The sequence below is a fragment of the Acipenser ruthenus genome, chromosome 6 (assembly GCF_902713425.1).
Source record: "Acipenser ruthenus chromosome 6, fAciRut3.2 maternal haplotype, whole genome shotgun sequence".
Lineage (NCBI taxonomy): Eukaryota > Metazoa > Chordata > Actinopteri > Acipenseriformes > Acipenseridae > Acipenser > Acipenser ruthenus.
In genome coordinates this window covers 8,404,987-8,425,005 of record NC_081194.1, presented here as the reverse complement: position 1 = coordinate 8,425,005, position 20,019 = coordinate 8,404,987, and the positions used below count along the sequence as shown (strand labels likewise).

The 20,019-nt window shown below is 37.8% G+C and overlaps 2 protein-coding genes across 2 annotated transcripts in view; one reads left to right on the top strand and one right to left on the bottom strand.

Annotated features, from left to right (window-relative positions):
• mea1 (male-enhanced antigen 1) lies at nucleotides 1-4,578 on the top strand. The gene is made up of 4 exons (XM_034017877.3): nucleotides 1-136; nucleotides 964-1,268; nucleotides 2,553-2,661; nucleotides 3,100-4,578. Exons 2-4 carry the CDS (start codon nucleotides 984-986, stop codon nucleotides 3,261-3,263), a joined length of 558 nt encoding a protein of 185 aa, XP_033873768.3. The 5' UTR covers nucleotides 1-136; nucleotides 964-983; the 3' UTR covers nucleotides 3,264-4,578.
• A 2,051-nt stretch (nucleotides 4,579-6,629) lies between these two features.
• The window catches only part of LOC117410921 (serine/threonine-protein phosphatase 2A 56 kDa regulatory subunit delta isoform-like), a 38,765-nt gene continuing 25,375 nt past the window's right edge, over nucleotides 6,630-20,019 (bottom strand). Inside the window, exons 6-18 of the mRNA XM_034017876.3 lie at nucleotides 19,680-19,790; nucleotides 19,357-19,449; nucleotides 16,363-16,493; nucleotides 15,575-15,634; nucleotides 15,314-15,422; nucleotides 14,985-15,038; nucleotides 13,391-13,561; nucleotides 12,408-12,535; nucleotides 11,807-11,908; nucleotides 11,187-11,259; nucleotides 10,940-11,005; nucleotides 10,666-10,782; nucleotides 6,630-10,143 (exon numbers count right to left, since the gene is read on the bottom strand). Of these exons, the coding sequence (XP_033873767.2) occupies nucleotides 10,006-10,143; nucleotides 10,666-10,782; nucleotides 10,940-11,005; nucleotides 11,187-11,259; nucleotides 11,807-11,908; nucleotides 12,408-12,535; nucleotides 13,391-13,561; nucleotides 14,985-15,038; nucleotides 15,314-15,422; nucleotides 15,575-15,634; nucleotides 16,363-16,493; nucleotides 19,357-19,449; nucleotides 19,680-19,790 (1,353 nt within the window). The 3' untranslated portion in view covers nucleotides 6,630-10,005. The remainder of the gene's footprint in view (nucleotides 10,144-10,665; nucleotides 10,783-10,939; nucleotides 11,006-11,186; nucleotides 11,260-11,806; nucleotides 11,909-12,407; nucleotides 12,536-13,390; nucleotides 13,562-14,984; nucleotides 15,039-15,313; nucleotides 15,423-15,574; nucleotides 15,635-16,362; nucleotides 16,494-19,356; nucleotides 19,450-19,679; nucleotides 19,791-20,019) is intronic.

Here is a 20,019-nt window from a genome sequence, read left to right as displayed (position 1 = left end):
GTAGCCCACAATGCCTTGCAGGGTATTTCCGGTCAGATGATGCCGGAAGTAGATAGCTGAGATGTTTTGTGGCAATACATTTTTATAAAGGACGCAAACCTTTAAAACCGTAACTGGAAAAACAACAATAAAGCAGGTAAGCTGAGTAGATTTTAGCCACTTGGTTAAATACACGACCTTATTCATTTTAAGTATAAAATGTATATCTTATCAAGGCGATATTAACGCATACATTTCATTTGGCGTGAACAATTTGTTTCCGATATGTGATTTGACTAAGGTAGAAATATATATATATATATATATCTAATTTTGATTATGAGGTATGTATGTTGTTATAAACGAGACCCTGATTCTGTATGGTGCGTGACATTATTCAAGTTGTTGAATTTAGCAATTCAGAGGTGTTAATTCCCCAATGTTGTAAAAATGCTGTAAAACAAACAAACAAACATATGTGGCTTATCATCCACCATATAGACAAACGTTTTGGTTAGTGCCCTCGTGAGAATAACAATAACTTAACCATATTGTTTAGGATTGTTTCACTCCTGAGATATGTATTTACTGTTATAAAGTACAGTAAATTCAGTTTTTCAGCTAATTCAGAATATAAAATAAATAATATTAAAGCATGAAAACCCATGTTTGATTACATGCATCAGTGGGTTACAATAACCCTTGTTTGAACAGGTGTAGTAATGGGCAGTGGTGTGTGATACACTGCTGACGCGGCGCCCAGCTTCCGTCCTTTTACACATACCTATACTGCAGTTTGCTTGAGCTCTGCTTTTTGTAGTTTCTTATAAACTTAAATCTGGATACTTCACTTGGAATTTTCCAAGTGAAGTATGCAGGATTTGCATCATGTGTCAAACAAGCATCAGTTTCTTTAGTTGGAGGATAGTGTGTGTAGTTAAGCCACTTTTACCCTGAATCCATCTGTTTGCGACACTGCTGTAGATTGTGCCCAGTGCTCGTGGATGGAAGTGGAGAGAGCCAGAGAGATGGGTCCTGAGAGAATCTTCCCAAATGCAGAGGAGGAGCTGGGGCATGAACGGCCGCCCGAGGGGGGAGGGGAGTGGAGCGAAGATGAACTGGAGGAGGAGGTGGGTGTGGAGGTGGATGAGGAAGAGGGAGCGGCAGGAGGAGGCTACTACTACCAGCCCCTGAACCAGGACCCCGACTCGGGTCAGCACGCTGTCAGCCAGACTGCCCAGCTCGAAGACACAGAGACCCAGGTGCAAGGCATACAGGAGAGGATTCAGGTATATAGTTTATCATTAGGATTAAAGGGGCAGTAATCATGTGTGCTTTTTAGTGGAAACAAACATTTTAGATAGTTCTGTATTTTTTTGCCATGTTTCTAAAAAAAAAAAAAAAGAACATAACTTGTGGAGGGCAGCAGTGTGGAGTAGTGGTTAGGGCTCTGGATTCTTGACCGGAGGGTTGTGGATTCGATCCCAGGTGGGGGACACTGCTGCTGTACCCTTGAGCAAGGTACTTTACCTAGATTGCTCCAGTAAAAAAAAAACCTACTGTATAAATGGGTAATTGTATGTAAAAATAATGTGATTAACTTATAACAATTGTAAGTCGCCCTGGATAAGGGCGTCTGCTAATAAATAAATAATAATAATTTCGAACAAGGCAAATTCAAACAAAATATATAAAAAATAACTACATACTGTGGGCTAAATTTGCTGCACTTCACGATTATGACTGCACAGATTTGAGAATCGGGTCTGGGGGTTGAGATTGAGACTACCACCTGTCTCTCCTGGTATGTGACTTGAGAATGTGATTAATTTTCAAGTAGAAACGGTAGAGTTTTATATCAGTGAAACAGGTTACATTTATAAAAAAAAATATTTAATTGTCATGTCACACATCAAGGTAATGTTTTCTTTAGGAGAACTAGTTACAATTATGGGAAGTAAACATTTCTCAAAAGTCGTTTGCACTTGCGCTGGGACATTTTTCTTTTGGAGAAAACATTTTAAGAAGCGTCATGACTAGTTAGAAGCCTGCGAAATGCATCAAATCGCTTTGTGAAACAGGCCCCTGGTCTCCAGGTGTGAAAGAACTTGTTGCAGGGTATGCCTGCTGCATCACCTAGTCTCAGTGAACTATTTGTATCTCTTTACCTGTTATGCGGAACTCTGTATTTCAGTAAAATACAAGGCTATCTGGTTAACATACTGTAGTACTTATACAGGTTTACTTCACCAGCGTCACACAGATATTCATGGAGAATAGAATCGGGTAACCTATTCGTCTCCCAATATTAAGAACTGGATGCAGTTGCCACAGGAGGATTAATTGCTCTTCATTGTTGCTTTGTTCTGGACAGACAGCTACGAATATTAAATCTGCATTTCTTTCACACTGTCCACTTTAGTTTTTGTCTGCCCTTCAAAATATTTTGGGTTGAAGCTTGCCGTGGTAAACACTGGAGTTTTCCTCCAGGAGTTGAGTGATATTATGTGAGTATGTATTGTTGTTTGGAAGGTGCTAGGTGTAAACGCTCTCTCTCTGTGGGTGTGTCTCAGGCGATGGGGTTGCACCTCCCCCAGCCTCCTCCTCCAGACAGCGATGAAGAGGAGGACCCCGAGGAAGCTGTCGCTAAGAGCAGTCGCAGCTCCATCCCTATGGACCCCGGTGAGCATTTCCACAGCACACAGTGGAACACTTGTAGCTGTAGTGACCAAACATGATATGGGGGAGCAAGAAAGTAGTTGTATGGTAGGTGGTTTTGTACAGTGAGCATAGAAGAATAGTTTTAATCTTGTGCCTCCTACAGTGAAAGAAAATAAGTTGCATACCTACAATATCCATAAACAACACTGCTAAGTGTAGATGTAAACATTTGAAATATATACTGTACAGCAGTGATTGGCAACTGTGTCCTGGAGGCCCATTATTCTCCAGGTTTAACAGGTAATAGTTGGTTCAGTTACAGTAGTTTTAAGAACATGGTTGGAACAAAGATCTGAACTGGGCCACAGTTACCCACCCTTGGTGTACACAGCAACAGTGTAAACAGTAATATACCAAACTAATCAGTTAAGTAAGAATGCTTGGTATCTGTTCAAACAGACCATGTGGAGCTGGTGAAGAGGACAATGTCTGCGATTAATCTTCCCTCGCTGGGCATCCCATCCTGGGCCAGAGAGATCTCTGACGACCAGTGGAAGGACATGGTGCAGCAGACAATCGAATCCCGGCAACCTGCGTCAGCCTTGAAGCTGGAGAGAAAGTGAGGGCCAGTGTGGGTGCACAGTAAACAGCCATTCAAAAGGGGTCCTGGGGCATACTGCAGTTCATAATAAGAAAGAATCTGATGTCAGATTCCTGATTTGGGCCAGCCTCTCTTATTCTGGTTTTGAATCACAGTTGTAATGTGATGGTGTATTACAGTGAAACAGAACAAAAGCCATTGCTGTTTTGTTTTTCGTATTCCTCTCCTCGTGGTTGTAAAATGTATTTTTGATGTAAATGTATGTTTGTCTAGGATTAATGTAATAGCCGAATCCTAATTTCTGGCCGCATCCTTTTCATATTCCAGTAAAAGAATGTAGATTACACTATAGCTTCTAATCATAACGCCACAGGATGTTTTTCTTTGTTTAGAATTCATTATTTTAATGCATAAAGAGTTAAAATAACTGAATGAATACAAACTAAAAAATAAGTTTGTAAAAAAGATTGATTATCCATGCTTCTTGTTTTCATTGCCTTGTTATCGGGTGTTGATTGCACATCCAATGGCTTGCAAATGGACCATACATCATGAATGTTCATAGAGTACTGTAGTTATTTTGTGAATGAGGATAGCCAGACAACTGGGACGGGCCCCCAGAGGGGTCATGTGGGTTATTTACTCAATGAACGTTCATGGTGCATTCTGCTTATATAAGGACAGTGTTTGAAAAGAAAGTATGTTTAAGTCTGAATTTCTAAAATGAGGTCAGGTAAGAAATATTCACTCGGGACCGCCGAATATGAAAACATTTTTTGATGCTGGCTATCTCCACGCTTGTTCTAAAAAAAGTGAGTGAAACTATATATGGTAACTGATGTTGGACCATGCTAACAAATTCAATGCTTAAAAATGGACCTATTCTAAGCTTTTAACTTCTCACAATATTGAATGGTTCATTTTTCAAGTAATGGATTTTTTTTTAGACATCTAAAGATTATTTGTACGGTGTGTTGTGAAGTTTAATGGCCAAGGAATTGCATTTTCGGTCAGCTTCCCAATGTTAATATGTTCTCTTTGCAATTTTTATTTTACAGATAGTCTCAATGTATAGACGTTTTGACCTTGGTTTGTTCTTGGGAGGCAGTGGAAATCAATATTGATTTCCATGTTGGTTATAGTTAAATTGCTGACTCTTGTGAAGAGAATTCTTTTTTTTTTTCCCCCATCAGCTTGGTACATACCAATTCAGAATAACCAATATAAATCAAACTCATGTATTTTATGTGGAAATAGAAAATGCTCCACAGAAATGTGGAAGTCTGTTAACCGGATCAATAACACATACCCATAAAACATGTTCTTTTTTAAGCAGATGTTGCATGTTAATTTGGGTTTTTACAGGCTATAAGGGTTCATAACTTGCATCACTGTACCATGAATGCCTTGCAGTACATCTTTGTTATGTTTAGAGTGTGAGTCTATTATCATAAAAGCACTCAACCCCTAGTAGTCTAGTTAGTTGACATTCTACTGCACAAGTCACACTATTGGCTAAGATAAATAATTCCAAATGACTGGGGCTCAAAAAGGCCATTTCCACACTGTATTCATTGCTATCCACTCAATATTTTTTTTAGAAGTTCCCCCTGGCTGACAAGCGTGTGCATTATATATAGGGCTTCTGTTTTTCGGGTTTTATTAATTGTATTTTTCAGTGATTATTCTGAGCTTTATGTTAATCGTTTTTGATGTACTGTATGAAATTAGTGTTTTCGTTTACTTTCCAAAATACTTGAGCGCTTTTTTTTCTGTCAAAATATGTATAGTAGTAACTCGACAGTACTTGCACACTTAAGTTATACCTTCTTTCCTTTGCTGTCTTCCACAACGAAATGGTCGCGGGCATATTCTTCTGGGGTTTTTGTGTGTAGTCATTTTTGTACATTTTGCCACAATTCTGTTTTAAATCCTCAGTATCTTAACTAATACAGCTTTAAATCCTGCTAACAAGCCTCCATCCTGATTGTAATCTCGTTTTAAATCTTGCAAGCGGAGTCTCCAATAGAAATGTTGGAATGTGCTGTCACTCAGTAGTTGGGGCATATTTAAAGTATTCAGAACGAATCAATGATGGATGCAATTCAGGAAGATGGGACATTGCCCAACAGCACTGGGAAATGTATTTCTTATTATTTTTGTAGATTTTATTTTTTAATGGGAAAAGGGTAAAGTCAATGTGAATTGCTTAAGCATTTCCACAGTATTTCCGGTGTTTATTGACTATCCACCGATTTCATTTTTTTTTTGTATCGGGGGTGTTTTATCGGTTAAAACCCAAAAATCAGAAGCCCTAATTATATATGAACATAACTGTACAATAGTTGGTTACCAACCTAAAGTTTGGTTTCAAATTCAAACCAGGAAATTCAGGCTCAGGAATCTACATTCTGCACCTCTCTGTATCAAACTTGTTTTTTGAAAGTCATTTAAATGGTGAATGGGTCAAAGAATTTAACAAATGTATACACCACGAAACACAATTTTTATGGCAGAATATACTACATCTAATTTGAGACTTTGTTGCTTTCATATATTTTACCCAAAGACCAGCACGAAAATAAACATGGACAGAGGTTAAAAACATGTGGCAGTGAAATAGTTCTAGTGGACACTACCTGGACCAGAACTTTATTAAGAGGATTGTAGAATGCAGCAGAGTACCAACTGTAAAGCCACTATCTCAAAGCATTAGCTCTTTATAATAAGAAAGTTTACAAACAAGAGGAGGCCTTTCAGCCCATCTTGCATAATCTGGACACCAAAGTCACATGACCACAATTTGGCAGCCATTTTACAGTAGGTCACAGGTCAAAGTTAAGGGTGCAGGTACATTATGTGTGTGGAGTTTCCCTACCACTGAAAATACAAAGTACCATGCTGAAACAGGTTATGAAATACTGCCAGATGTAGCTGTGGCAGTGAAATTGCAAATCAATTCAAGCTAATCTAATGGTGATTAATTATGGGAAAGGAGTTACAAGTTGTTTCTTTCCTGGTAAGAAAATTATGCTTCAAATAGACAGAATGTTGTCACCCTGAAATCCTGTAACAATGAGAAACCACTGTGCTCAATTTCTTGTGCTCTTTCTGTTGTGTGGAGAAATTGGCCAGGAAATGTCAAGTTTATTATAAAAACTTGTAACCGTGCCCGTTTCATTATCCCACCATTATGAAGCACTTTACACATTTTTATAAGTTATAAGCCTATCAAGAGTAATATAGACACAGACATCAAAACATTTAACAAACAGTATATTAGAATTAAACGGAATATGCGTCTAAAACTTGCATATGTTGAAAGTGCCAGCTGCAGCACTTATTTTTACTTAAAATACAAATAACATATTAAGCCAACTTCACATCATTCTTTTTCAAGGAGACCCATTTTATTTTGTTCTGTACATACATGAACATCTGTACAAAATGACATTTTCATACTATGTAATGCTCTACCTAAATAAAGTACAATATATGTACATATGAGAGCTGGAAAGTTGCTGAACATTAGTGTCAGAATTGAAGGGAAAGGGTGAGGAGGGAGATGGGGAAAAGACCATTTCTTCTCTATAAGCCTCTAATTCATCTAAAGCTGCTGGAGAAAATGAACACCCAGTACACTCACAGCGCTCTGTATACCTCACGCTGAGAGCTAGGGTTTCTCAGCCTTGCAGGTATGTTCAAACTATTTAAACAGGGCCCTATGGGAAGGCACGCAAATAAACATTTTATTTTTATTGACTCAGGGTATCTGCTGACTATCAGGCAGGAAAAATCTTTTATTAATAAAAACAAATTTGAAAGCCACATTATACACTACCATTTATAAAAACATGAACTTAAAAAGAACACTGTCTGCATAAGCTATGGAAGTACAGTATTTAGTGAAAGTATTTATTTGGTGTTTTAGAAGAGGGCTTTAGATTTCATATAAGCTGCCTAGACTATTGTTAAATTGTTGACTCGTGTAGTTTGACATATTTGGACAACAAAAAAGCTTGTGTTTTTCATTATGCCATGGAGTCAAGGGGCCCACTAGATTTACAAAAGCAAAAACTAGTACAATAAAAGTACATTTTAGCTAACAGCAATTCTCACATTCTGAAGTACAGTATTTAGTGTGGCTTGGTCCATAAGGAATGAATACAATAACAATCTAAATACGTCTCCACTTAATGGGTCTATGCAATAGCTTAAATGTGAACATCTACACCTTTGCATTAACTGCTCTTGCCTCTTAAAACGCTAAACTAGCACTACCCGCAGCAGTGCTGTTGCCCTGGCTTGTCTATGAGAATCACTTAACCAGCAGCCTCATTTTGGGAGAAGTGGATCCCACCTTTGGAATGATTAGAAACTGAATGATAGAGAAGGTCAAGTAGCACACCTTGTAACTGAAAACTGAAATCGTGCAGCAGGGCAGAGGTGGTCTTGACAAAGCCAGGAGAAAGGGAGGATCGGGGACAGGTTTGCAACCCTAAGCAACATACATTACAATATACAATACACAAATATTTGCAACACTTTACTGCAGACCCCCTCCCCTCCCCTATAACAGCCTGAATAATAAGCAAGTCTCATAGTTTCTTACCCCCTCCCCGTCCCCGCATAAGGATTGTAGAGCACTGTCCCATACACCTGATGCATGGTGGTTGTTTTTTTGTTAGATTTTTTTAACATTGCTTAGGCGCTTTTTTTAGTTTGTTTATTATCTATACACGATATAATCTAGGGCAGAGACTAAATAAAAACAAGCAAATATACAGAAAAAAAAGGATTTTCTATCTGCAATATATCTTCTTTTTTTTTTTCTTTTTTTTTTTTTTTTAAAAGCTCTCCTACACATGATTACAAATCCAGCCGTTGAAGAGACTGCGGTCTAAAAAACACACACTACGTTCTAGTTTTGCATTGCACAAGGAATTAAAAAAAGTATAATGGAAGGCAGTTTACTCCTGAATAGAGCTAAACAAGATGTAGGACAAAATAGAAAAATATGCAGTACAATGCCATGGGTGCTGGAAATGCAAGTTCATGGTTTTAAATTGATGGACGAGATGTCATTGATCTCTACAAACCAGTTAAATCCCATATGGGTGATATCACAGTAAAGGTCCCAGAGAATTGAATGTAATTTATGTCAATACTAAGAAATGCAATGAATGCTGAATGCTTTGTGTAACATTCTATAACACCTTAGGGAGAAAGTACACCCCACAAAATGTACAAGCTATAGGGAGTTCTACAGTATTTACAAGCTATAGGGATAGTAATATTGGGGGGACGTTCATTGTGCTTTTGCCCATACGTTCCATACTCAAGCACATTACCCTTAAACCACAGCTCCCAGTAACATACCCCTAACCTCTAGATCCGACCCAAACACTTCCATGCATTGAAAATGTTTTTTTTTCCAGGCAGGTGGTCTGCAGTTTGACTGTTCAACAGTCTGAAACGTACTGACTGACTAATCCTATCGAATCGTCACATTTCAGCAGAACAGGAGATGTAGGATTAAAATCAAACTATACACAATACCTGGGCTTATTTACAACATACCAGCATTACAAAAAATGACAAGGCTTTTTGAAATAAACAGAACATAAGTGCAATAAGTAAATATGGGACCTCACGTGAACATAACTTCAAAATTAAAATGTGTAGAAAAGCCTGATCTTTAGACACACACAAACTCGAAAGAAAAGAACAGGTTATTACAAAGTTTATATATTCTACTTTTCAAAAGTCTAAATCCAGAAAACAGAAAGTGAACTTGAGTCCTCATACAATAACTGTGATCAATTAAAATATGTGATTACAGATCATTCAAATTAAATATCTAGTAAATACTCCAGATAAATTGCTTTTAAAAGCAGAGCTATCTTTTTTTTTTTTTTTTTTTTTTTTTTTAATTCAAATCTCAAATTCTTTATTACGGAAATGAGTGACTGAATAATGTTATCATATATTGTGTTTAAGTGCGATTAAATACGAGTTGGTTAAGATTAGATGAATCATGACAAAGCAGTAGTACCACACTATTCCATGCCAAGTGAAAGACATCAAACTGGTCCAGAATTTCAGTTCCAACCAGTAAATGATCACACTGGGCTCAGTAAAACAATATTTTGTGATGAAAGCCACAAGTGGGGAACTAACGGCGATGACACAGCCTGTTGTTGGATTTTTTTTAACAGTTATAGAATATATTCTATTTATTTATTTTTATTGTTTTTATATCAGGTGTTAAACACAAATTGAACAACACATAACCCAAAACACTGGAATAGTAGGCCTTATTGTAAATCTCCAAGAATAAATAAAGACTTGTTTGGAAAGGAGATTTACAAGCAGCGTTTAAACTTTGTAATCAAAAATAAAACTGGGGGGGGGGGGCAACTTTTTCAAGATTTTTGTGTTTGCTAAAAAATGACAAGATGCAAGATCTAATTAAATGATACTTTCATAGCTGTCGTACTGGACACTAACATTTTAAAACCAAAACAGTGTGAATGACAAGGTTAAAGACAATAGGATAGGGCAACGAAAACACTGCTCAACGAATTTCCTTGCAGGTGCCTGTGTGAGCATCTCTGTGTGTGTGTGTGTTTGTGTGTGTGTGTGTGTGGTGCTGTGTAAACATGTTTACAGATAGGGTTCTCCGGCTGAAGAGAGGAAAGCAGGTGGTGTGGGAGGGTGGGTGCTTTCCCTAGAGGGCAGGACAGGGCAGGGCTGGTCCCACATCAGAGTGCCTCCTGGTTGGCAGTCAGGTACTCCTCTGCCCGCTTGTGGGACTCCAGGGCTTTTATAGTGTACACATCCTGAGGCAGCTCCGACTTCCGACGCATCAACACCTTATCCTTCTTTATTTCCTTGATCACCTTTAACAAGGAGGGGGGAGAAAGTACAAAAATGAAAATGGAGTTTCCTTTCAAAGTTAGAAGGAAAAAACATCCCTTATAGCGTACATGAAATGTATATATGTAACAAGTACTCCAGGGTAGCAATGATTTACTGTTCAATAGTAATCATGATTAATTGGATTTTTATTTTTTTATTTTTTTTAAATCGCACATCCCGAGTCAACTCAGCTGAGGAATATCAAGCTTTCATCAGGAGACGCAGAAGCTGACTTCTGAATAAATGTTCGCTTCTGCAACAAAAGAAATGCTCAGTATGGTACGCACATGAGAGGATACAAGGTAAAGTAATACATTGGCTGTAGACACAAGAGGCTTTTCTGTAACCATCCAGATATATCAGTAAATATTTACTCTAAAGCTTTAAAATCCTTTAATTACTTGGGTAGGGTTCTTTATTTAAATACAGTAGTAAAACACTGTCTTCACATGTACAATGTAATGTATGTCTAGCTAGAAACCGTTATTGAAAAGCAGCCTCACCTGTGTGGCCTCAGTTTCAACAGTTTTCTTCAGCAACTGAATATCCTCAGCTGTCGGGGTCTCTGTCTCCATGGAATATAAAGGCATCACAGCAGGGGTCTCATTGTACACCATAAACTGAAAATCAAAGCAACAGCACATCTTCAGAGAGAATCAGAAGGTGCTTCAATAATAAAAAAAATAAAAAGACGACCGTCTACAACAAAGCACAGCTATGCAATGTGTGTCCTGTATAAAACAAAAATGTTTTTTTCCTTAAAAAAAAAGAACAGACCTCTTCTGAAGGATGAAGCACACCAGTGGGGAGTCTTGGAGTGACAGTCGGGTAAACCTTTGCAATCTATCAAAGATACAGAGCAGGCTGAATGTATGATATGAAATAGTTAAGTAATACATGGATTAGTGTATAAAAAAGTGGCAACAGAAAACACAAGAAACACAAGATATCTCAAGATGACCAATTCACCCAAGATCAGATAAGAAAACAAATCCTTGTAACAGGCATCGCAGCAATCTTCTACCTGAGGATTTTGTTGAGCCAGCTCTTCAATCTTGTACCACATCTCTTCTCGCTCTTTCAGTTTATATTTCTCCCTGAAATAAATAGGTGGAGGGTAAGAAGTGAGACAATGTTGACACTGTGGTGAGGCTAATATAAGCATCTTTAATTTGAAAAACAAACACACATCCTGACCTATTCCTACCAAATGTATAATTTGTGCCGAGTGAAACTGCACATATTTTGTTCGAGAAGTGTATATTCCATTGTGATGAAACTGGGTAGGACACTTTCTAGCGCGTTAAGATAATTGTGGAGTGCAAGTGATTCCTGGTGAATGAAACATTTTAAAGCAATTGTTACCAAATGCCTCAAATCAAAAGTGAAGTTATATGAACTCCTCACATGGAGAGAAGTGATTTACAAAATAAATAAAAAAGTACCCTGCAACCAGTTTGTATCTGTCTTGCATTTCATGGACATGAGTGCTACTTCTGTCATGTAGCCCTGGTCATCCCCAAAGTGTGGTTGCATGGTAAATGTTAAGAAATATGTGTTTTTGAATCCTTGATTATCACTTCAAGAGCCTGTTCTCAACAATATATTATATTTTCAGTTTCGCAGAGTGTACTGGTAACTCACTTTTGTTTTTCTGCTTTGTACTGCTGAGTGCAATCATCAAACAGCTTCTGGTTCATTTCCATAAACAGCTTCAGTGCATTGTAGATCAGCCCATGGATTGTCCTTAAGAGGGAATGGAACAGAAGACAACATTAATACCCGATTTGCAAGCTTGTTACTTTTGTGGTGGAAACAAAACAAAATAAAAAGCTTAGAAGTAGTCATCGTGTATAGCATTTTACTATGCAATACAAAGTGAAACATCAAGTTCATCTTTTCATCTATAGCTTCACATATTTTGTAATTTAAGTAATAAAAAAATGCAACAACCAACATATTTCATTGCAATAATGAGGGGCAAGACATAACGTTTGTCACTTTATATCATTTTTATATATAAAGTAGGTTACTGAAGCATTTGGAGATTGTAACGATTGTTTTATCTACAATCCATGTGCTGCATTAACAATATTTTCCATCCCTCCCTTCCACCTCAAAACGCCATGTGATGTTTACTTTGGGTTAACAAAACACTTCATCACAGCTACCGTATATAAACACACACCATCTCCTTAACAAATGAGACACATGAGCCATCACAAGACAGTGTGGAAAAACATACTTGTTCCAGTGGCTTTTAGAATTCTTGTATAGGGCAGGGAACATGATGGGGAGGATTTTTGCTGCATTATCGCTGATCAAACTCATGATATATTCATTGTTCCAGTAATACAATGCTCTCTCTGCCACCTAAAACAAAAAGTGTTCAGCAAATTAACAGGGATATCCTGAAGAATAACACATGTGAGCACATAACATTAGTTATTTCGCTTAACTCGTAACAAAACAAACAAAGCAAAAAAAAATAGAAAAGAAAAAAAGCTTAGCAAGAAAAACCATTAGCCCATTTAGGGATGTCACGGTATACCGATTTTACGGTAAACCGCGGTATAAACTGCCACGGTTTTGAAACCGCAACCTTTTTTTATACCATGATTACCGAGTTCACACGGTTTAAGGTGATATGGGCACCTTTTTTTATTCACTGTTTGTCCATCTGTGAGCCATTAGTTAGTTCTAAAGAACACGGACATCTCAAGTTCTGAAAAATGTCACGCATGAGATTATCCGCGTGGCTATTAAATAAGTGACGTCATAATTAATATAAACCGCCCTACTAAACAATGATCGCTAACAAGTCCCCTAGATGTCGCTTAACTTTGCAACGGTGTCATATCCACCTTAACTTTCTTCTTTCCTTTGTGTTCGTTGCTGTTAACATGCAGTGCAAAAAAAAAAAAAAAAAAAAAAATGTGCAGGCGCCGTCCGTCTTCTCATCATTAAGTTTTGCACTCTGCTGCGAGATCAGTGGGCGGGCACTGCATGACTGTCTATTGCTAGGTAACACTTTGCTTCTCTTACCATCAAAATTTGAAACCGTGACATCCCTAAGCCCATTAAGCCATTTTTCTAAAGAAAGAAGTCACTAAAGTATATCACCAGGTTGAGATTAACAATTCCAGTCATTTAAAACTGTTGTAGAAGACCATTTACAACCAGGTGCTCTATTATAGATGTGCTGTTTCAGAAGTCTTCAGTTCTCACCTGAAAGTGCGGGCTGGACACACATTTTGCCAGCTGTCTGAAAAGTGGCTCCATGACTTTTACAAACTCTGATGGCTCGATGACATCCAGTATCTCCTCCAGTTCATTCAAAAACATCACCTCCTTCGGACTGTGAGTCTTTGGCCAGAACTTCAACAAACCCATAATCACCTGGCAATCACAAGGGGGCCTTATTAAGTTTAAAGCATGCATGGCATAAGCCTTTATATTGAAATGCTATTTTAAAACAAAGGCAACACTGCTATTGCAATTTGACAAGAATAACAACATACAAAAAAGTACAGACATTTTCTAGAGCAGCGGTGGCCAATACGTGGATCGCAAAATAATTTCGGTGGATCTCGGGACAAATCAGAACAAGCTCTAGCATATAAGCATGCAACAGTTTTTGTTTCGGCTGATGGGCAGAGCCTTCTGTGTCATACTAACAAAATGCTTGTGCAAATGTACATTTTAATTTAGGCGCACGTATGCGACTAGAAATTCCTAAAGGTTGACTATAAACAATAAACGTGACTTATTTTTTCAGCTGAAAAAAATAAAAAACAAAAGAAAAAAAAACCTCACAGGTCGGATCTCATAGCTCATAACTCATAGCTCAATCGTAATGTACTCTGGGAATGTAGTTTATTGGTATCCACTGCCCACTGTTAATCGCACATTAAAAACTACAAATCCCATACCCTGACAATTTCACTGATTTATCAGTGAGATGGCTACTCGTTTCCAGACAGTTTGTTAAACCAAGATATGGAAAATAACAAATTCATATAAGTCGGCGTCTTTACAAGAAAAGAGCAATGCAGGTGTGTCAGAAGATGAAAGCGAACAGGGAGCTTTGAGTTAGTTACAGCGTGTCCACAGTTGTAAAACACAAGTTCAACCAACAGTGGCTAAAAGATTTCCCCTGGCTTAAGTTTGACAATGTTAAAAAAAAATCCATGTTTTGCACATTTTATCAGGATGCAGGGGAACTGATGGCAGGCAAGACTGCATTTTTAACAGGGAGCCACAAGAAGTTCAAACATGGAAATCTATTAAACACAGTGCTTCAAAACTGTCCCTTTTTAATTTTGTTGATCCAAAAGTATTGAACTGCACAAGTGTTATGTAAGAAAGGAAGGAAAAAAAAGATCTGTAGATATTCAACAACACATTTGAGCAAAAATTGTATTATTATTATTTTATTTTTTTTTAAACTTAGGCACACATGTGCCTAAACAAGTTAGGGTAGAGCGTTTGTTACGTTTTTGTTGTTGTGGTTGTTTTGTTTTATTATTGCTATTACGTATTGGACACTATTATATTAAATCCCGCCAATAATTGTTGGTCAAAGCTGAAAATCGCGGAGCCCGTTGAGATCCACCAAAATGGATCACAGTGTTTGGTGTATTGGCCACCACTGTTCTAGAGACTATTTATAGATCTGGGGGTCTTTGTGATCTCTAGGAAAGTGTCATGGGATCAGCAACACCCACTAAATAGGCTGATCCTGTTTGTATATTGAAAAGCTATCTAGTTTGGAGATTTTTGTTTATGAAAGACACAGATACAAATGTAGTGCTGTACTTACTGGTTCTGTAAGGCTGCTGTCCTTTTCTAAGAACTGCACCACACAATAGGCCAGCTAAAGAAAAAAAAACAATTGGTCAGAGACATAAATCACTTTTTGAAGGAAGATAAAGAAAACAGATGAAATACAACTTTATAGTCCCATTCTACATCAAATGATGTCCCTGCTCAAAGACGTTGGTTGACAGCAAAGAGGATTCACGCAATTTAATTGTGTTATTTTTACACTTTTGCATTATACTGAATGAGATCAGGGGGAAAGCATTCCATTATTTGTTTGGTAAGAAATGTACTTCGTGGCTCCCATCTGTGCTTCAATAAAGTTCTTACCTGTGGGTGATAGACACTAAGCGACTTCACTTTGTGTAACGGGAGTAATACTCGGATTAGAAACATTTTATGTTCTTCTTTCAGTGGTAATGCAAAGCCGTTGATTATACTGTTGGGAAGAAGACAGAAAAACACAATTAAAATAGAAGCACAAGAAATAAACTGAAAAATAAAATGAAATTGGAATTAAATAAACTTTAATGCCAGTATACACCACATTGTCAGATAATAGTGCTATATATTTTTATTAATAGCTCTTACCTTCCCAATATTTCTAAAAGTTCTGCAATTCCATTATGGTGTTCTGTTTCATATATAAACCTGGAAAAAAAAAAAAGTGTTAGTCCTAAAGCCATAAATGTATTGCATATACATGTCTGAATTTTGGATAGTAGTAGACAACCAAAATATGTTAGACATACACACATAATAAAGCAATACATACTATCAATACCAGCATTTCTATATTGCAAATGTGTTGTCAATGTTTCAGTTCCTTTTAAATATACAACAGCAGATGGTACAACACAGGACTCTGGCCTGAATTACCCCTTAATAGTTGTATGCTGGGTACGTGGCTGGGTTCAGGAAAGCCTGTGGTTTTTCACAGTCATGCCCTTGTGGCTGGAAGACCAAGTAGCAGCCAAGACAATCAATGAAGAACTAAGAGCCAGCATGCCTCAGGGTTCTATAAATCTATAGTGATATAATGTAGAATTAAAAACGGCGCAGAATTATAATTTTTTTGTTGTTGATTACACTCTGTTACATCCTTAACTTTTATCAATATAATGCATGCTAAGGTCTCTCGTCTTAAGATATGCTGGGAGCATAATAGAACAAGGACTGCCATGTCATTTGGCACACAAAAGGCTACAATTAAATATACATAGGCCTTTTGAATGAGCACAGAGACCGAACTGCTCCCTCAACCCTTACAAGACATGCTCATTGTGGGGCAATGTGGAGAAAAAAGCCACTTTTGTAAACTGCCAACAACTAACTTGTGTACCTTCTGTCAGTTGTGAAAACTGTTGCCGCTTCCCTACCTGTAAAATATATTATTGATCTGCCGTCGTATATAAGCTCTCAGGCCCAGGAACTTGCCATAGATCCTGTGTAGAATGGTCTTTAGGAAGTCCCTTTCCCTGGGGTCTTCACTATCAAATAATTCCAGCAGCTTAAAGAAAACAGTTTTTGTAAACATTTTAAATATCTGGTCCAACCTCCCGTCTGCACTGTAAAAACACTACTAACTAGTTTCAACTGGGAGAAAGTGATACCTTTACCATGCAGTGATTACACCGTGTAACAATTTTTTATTTTTTTTTTGGTTCCTGGGTAGTAAGTGTTATTTCCTAATTGCTTATGCCTCAAAAGTATAGAAAATGGCTATTATTCCCCACAAACTTTGCTTTTGTGACCAGGACAGTGATATTTTGAAATTTACCTATTTTCCAGAACATTCCAGATAGCTTCAGTGCTGAGTAAACTTGGAGTAACTTCTAGAACTTTCTAGAACTTTCCAGTAATATAAATAGTAGTATAAATACAGGGGCCTTAAGCCCACCAGTTCAGTTTAGTTCCAGCTGCCTAAGTGGATACATATCTGCATTTTTCTGAGATGGCATCAAGAGGCTGCAATGGTGGCATTCCTGATGGGTCTCCAAGGCGGTTTTACCAAGTTTCCCTGCTATCTTTGCCTTTGGGACAGCAGGGACACCAAGGCGCACTACCACAGGCGGGACTGGCCACAGCGGACCGAGTTCTCTGTGGGGAGGAACAACGTCAAGTGGGAGCCACTGGTGGACCCCTGGAAGGTGCTGATGCCACCACTGCACATCAAATTGGGCCTTATGAAACAATTTGTCAGAGCTCTAGATAAGGAGTCGGCAGCCTTCAAGTACCTTCAAGACTTCTTCCCTAAGCTGTCTGAGGCAAAGGTCAAAGCCGATGTCTTCGTCGGACCACAGATAAAGAAGATCCTGGAGTGCAATGAATTCCCCAAGAAGCTCACTAGTAAGGAGAAAGCGGCTTGGAACAGCTTTGAAGCAGTGGTTCGGGGCTTCCTGGGCAATCACAAGGCCGAAAACTATGTGGAGCTGGTTGAGACTCTGGTGAAGAACTACGGCACAATGGGCTGTAGGATGTCCCTCAAAGTCCATATCCTTGATGCTCATCTTGATAAATTCAAGGAGAACATGGGAGGATATACTGGACTTTGAACGCCGCTACCAAGGACAGTATAACGAGAACATGATGGGAGACTACATTTGGGGGCTGATTCATGAAAGTGATTTACAGTATAATCGTAAATCTCGAAAAACTACTCACTTCTAAATCTTTTGTAGTCATTTTTGTATTACTTTAGTATAAATACATGTTAATTTGGATTCATAGGTTGTTTTTTTCTGACTTTATGTGAACGAAAAGACACAAATTCACCCGTTTTCTCATTGGAAATAGGTAAATTTCAAAATATCACTGTCTGGTCACAAAAGCAAAGTTTGTGGGGAATAATAGCCATTTTCTATACTTTTGAGGCATAAGCAATTAGGAAATAACACTTACTACCCAGGAACAAAAATTGTGTTACATAGTGACAACCTTGCCAATGTGGAAGTCTAATGAGATGAGGCCTTGACAGTATAGCAGTGGCAGCTTTTTAAGGGGTCATTTTTTATTGGACAATCAATTTGACATCAAGTACGACTGATACAACACAGGAGGTATACGAAAAATGAAGCCAATATCTAAAATTACTGGATGTTATTTGGAAAACAAACAGTCACATGACCACAATATGGCAGTCATAACACTAGTTAACTGGTTATTTGTTTATAAGCATTTTCAAAACACAAGCTCACTCTCATCACTACCTTCGAATTCCAGGCTAGCGAACAAACCTTCGAACCTTTGACCACAGCCCTAGTTAACTTATTATTTGTTTATTAGTATTTTCAAACACAATCTCACCGTTTCCCTTATAAAACGCTATGGTACATCAAAAGCTTTTCAAGTGAGAAATTCTGTGTATGCTTTGCCAACAACAGTACAAAACAAATTAATGATATGAACACATTAGCGCTGGAGCTGTTTAATGGAGGCATGGTAGTGTTGAAATAAATGTGTTAACTTGGGATTTGTCGGTGTTAACTTTCATAAGCACACTAATTTGTTTACTTGATGTGTGATATAGCTATTCATTCAGGAATGACACCTGGTCAATACTATGGTTTGCTGATACTGAACATTATTTGAATGTTAAGAAATGGCCAATTTTTATTTGAACACCTACATATATGCTTAATTAAATGACTTGCTAGGCCTGTGTGGTATTCCAGGTTTCTTCTGCTTACTCAAGATAGGGTTGGAGCAGGCCTCAGTATCATGCTGATAAAGTGAATAAAATACTGATTATGTTAATGTGTCTCAAGATATGTCAGATGGCAACTAAATGCATATTTCAGCTTTACAATGCAAACAGCGGGCATACACCACCTTAAAATATCTACAGAGAAAGGGCACAGGAAGTTTTTATTTATCTTTACATTGTTTTGTAAATTCTTCCAAACTGTGACCCTCACAATGATAATGCAGAACAAATTAAGTGAGACAAAACAAGACATTCTTTTATGTTTATGTATGCCACAGCTACTGTATAATCCATTTAGACGGGAGTTATTCAGCCTCATATAAAAAACATGACACCCTAGAGTCTGAATATGCAATGAAGCATGATTTCTTTTGTGCTCAGTTTTTCAAACAGTGTTACCTTACATTCTTGCCAGTTTTATACCAACTCCATTCAGCCCACACATGCAGCACAACTAGTATGTGCCATGTATGTATGATGTACGAGATCTTAAAAAGGGGCAACAACCAATGTTTTAGGAAACATTTTTCCAAGTACAGAATGATAAGGGAGCTAAAGAAAATGTTGCTTTGCCAACGCTATGAGGAAATGCTCAAAGCCTTGACAATTACTAGTGTAGGTAGAATTATATATCGATATCTAACTTTTTTTTTTTGCAAATACTTACGGACATTACAAACTTCTGGTCAATGTATTTCTTGGCTATATTTGGTTGAAAATCTGGAGATTCCAAGAATCTTAGGAAAAACTCATATACAAGCTGAAAATAAAGGAGGAACAAGTTTGGGACTTATTAAAACAAACACAAGGCTTACAGTAATTACTGAACACATCTTCCCACCCCACCCTCCCCCAAGACTAATCTAGATAAAATTAATTAACAGAAATACTACACGAAAACCAATATGCATGATCACTCTATCATAATGAAAGCTGAAATATGTGTATACAGCTGTTTCAGGGGTATAGACATAGTACTATTACTCCTACCTGTAGGTGAGGCCAGGCTGCTTCCAATGTTGGTTCATCCTCTTCTGGATCAAATTCTGCCCCCGTTGGGTTAGATGAAGGAGGCAGGGTCCTGAATAGGTTCACTGAAAACTGTCAAAAAATGTAAAGTAAAGGCAAACTTACAAACAGAACATTAAATCTAGGGATGCACCGAATCCAAGTTTTGGGGATTTGACCGAATACCGAACCGAATACCGAACCGAATACCGAACCGAATACCGAATCTACAAAATCTGTCAAGAAAACTGAAGGAAACTGATGAATGAAAAACTGACTGGCAGCTACTTGCATGGGACGCGCAAAATCTATAGTTTTGAGC

Excerpts from the sequence above, each read along its gene's own strand:
- mea1 (XM_034017877.3), top strand. The coding sequence starts at position 984 with ATGGAAGTGGAGAGAGCCAGAGAGATGGGTCCTGAGAGAATCTTCCCA. Across the intron at positions 1,269-2,552 it reads GCATACAGGAGAGGATTCAG|GCGATGGGGTTGCACCTCCC; the intron begins GTATATAGTTTA and ends GGTGTGTCTCAG. Across the intron at positions 2,662-3,099 it reads CTCCATCCCTATGGACCCCG|ACCATGTGGAGCTGGTGAAG; the intron begins GTGAGCATTTCC and ends CTGTTCAAACAG.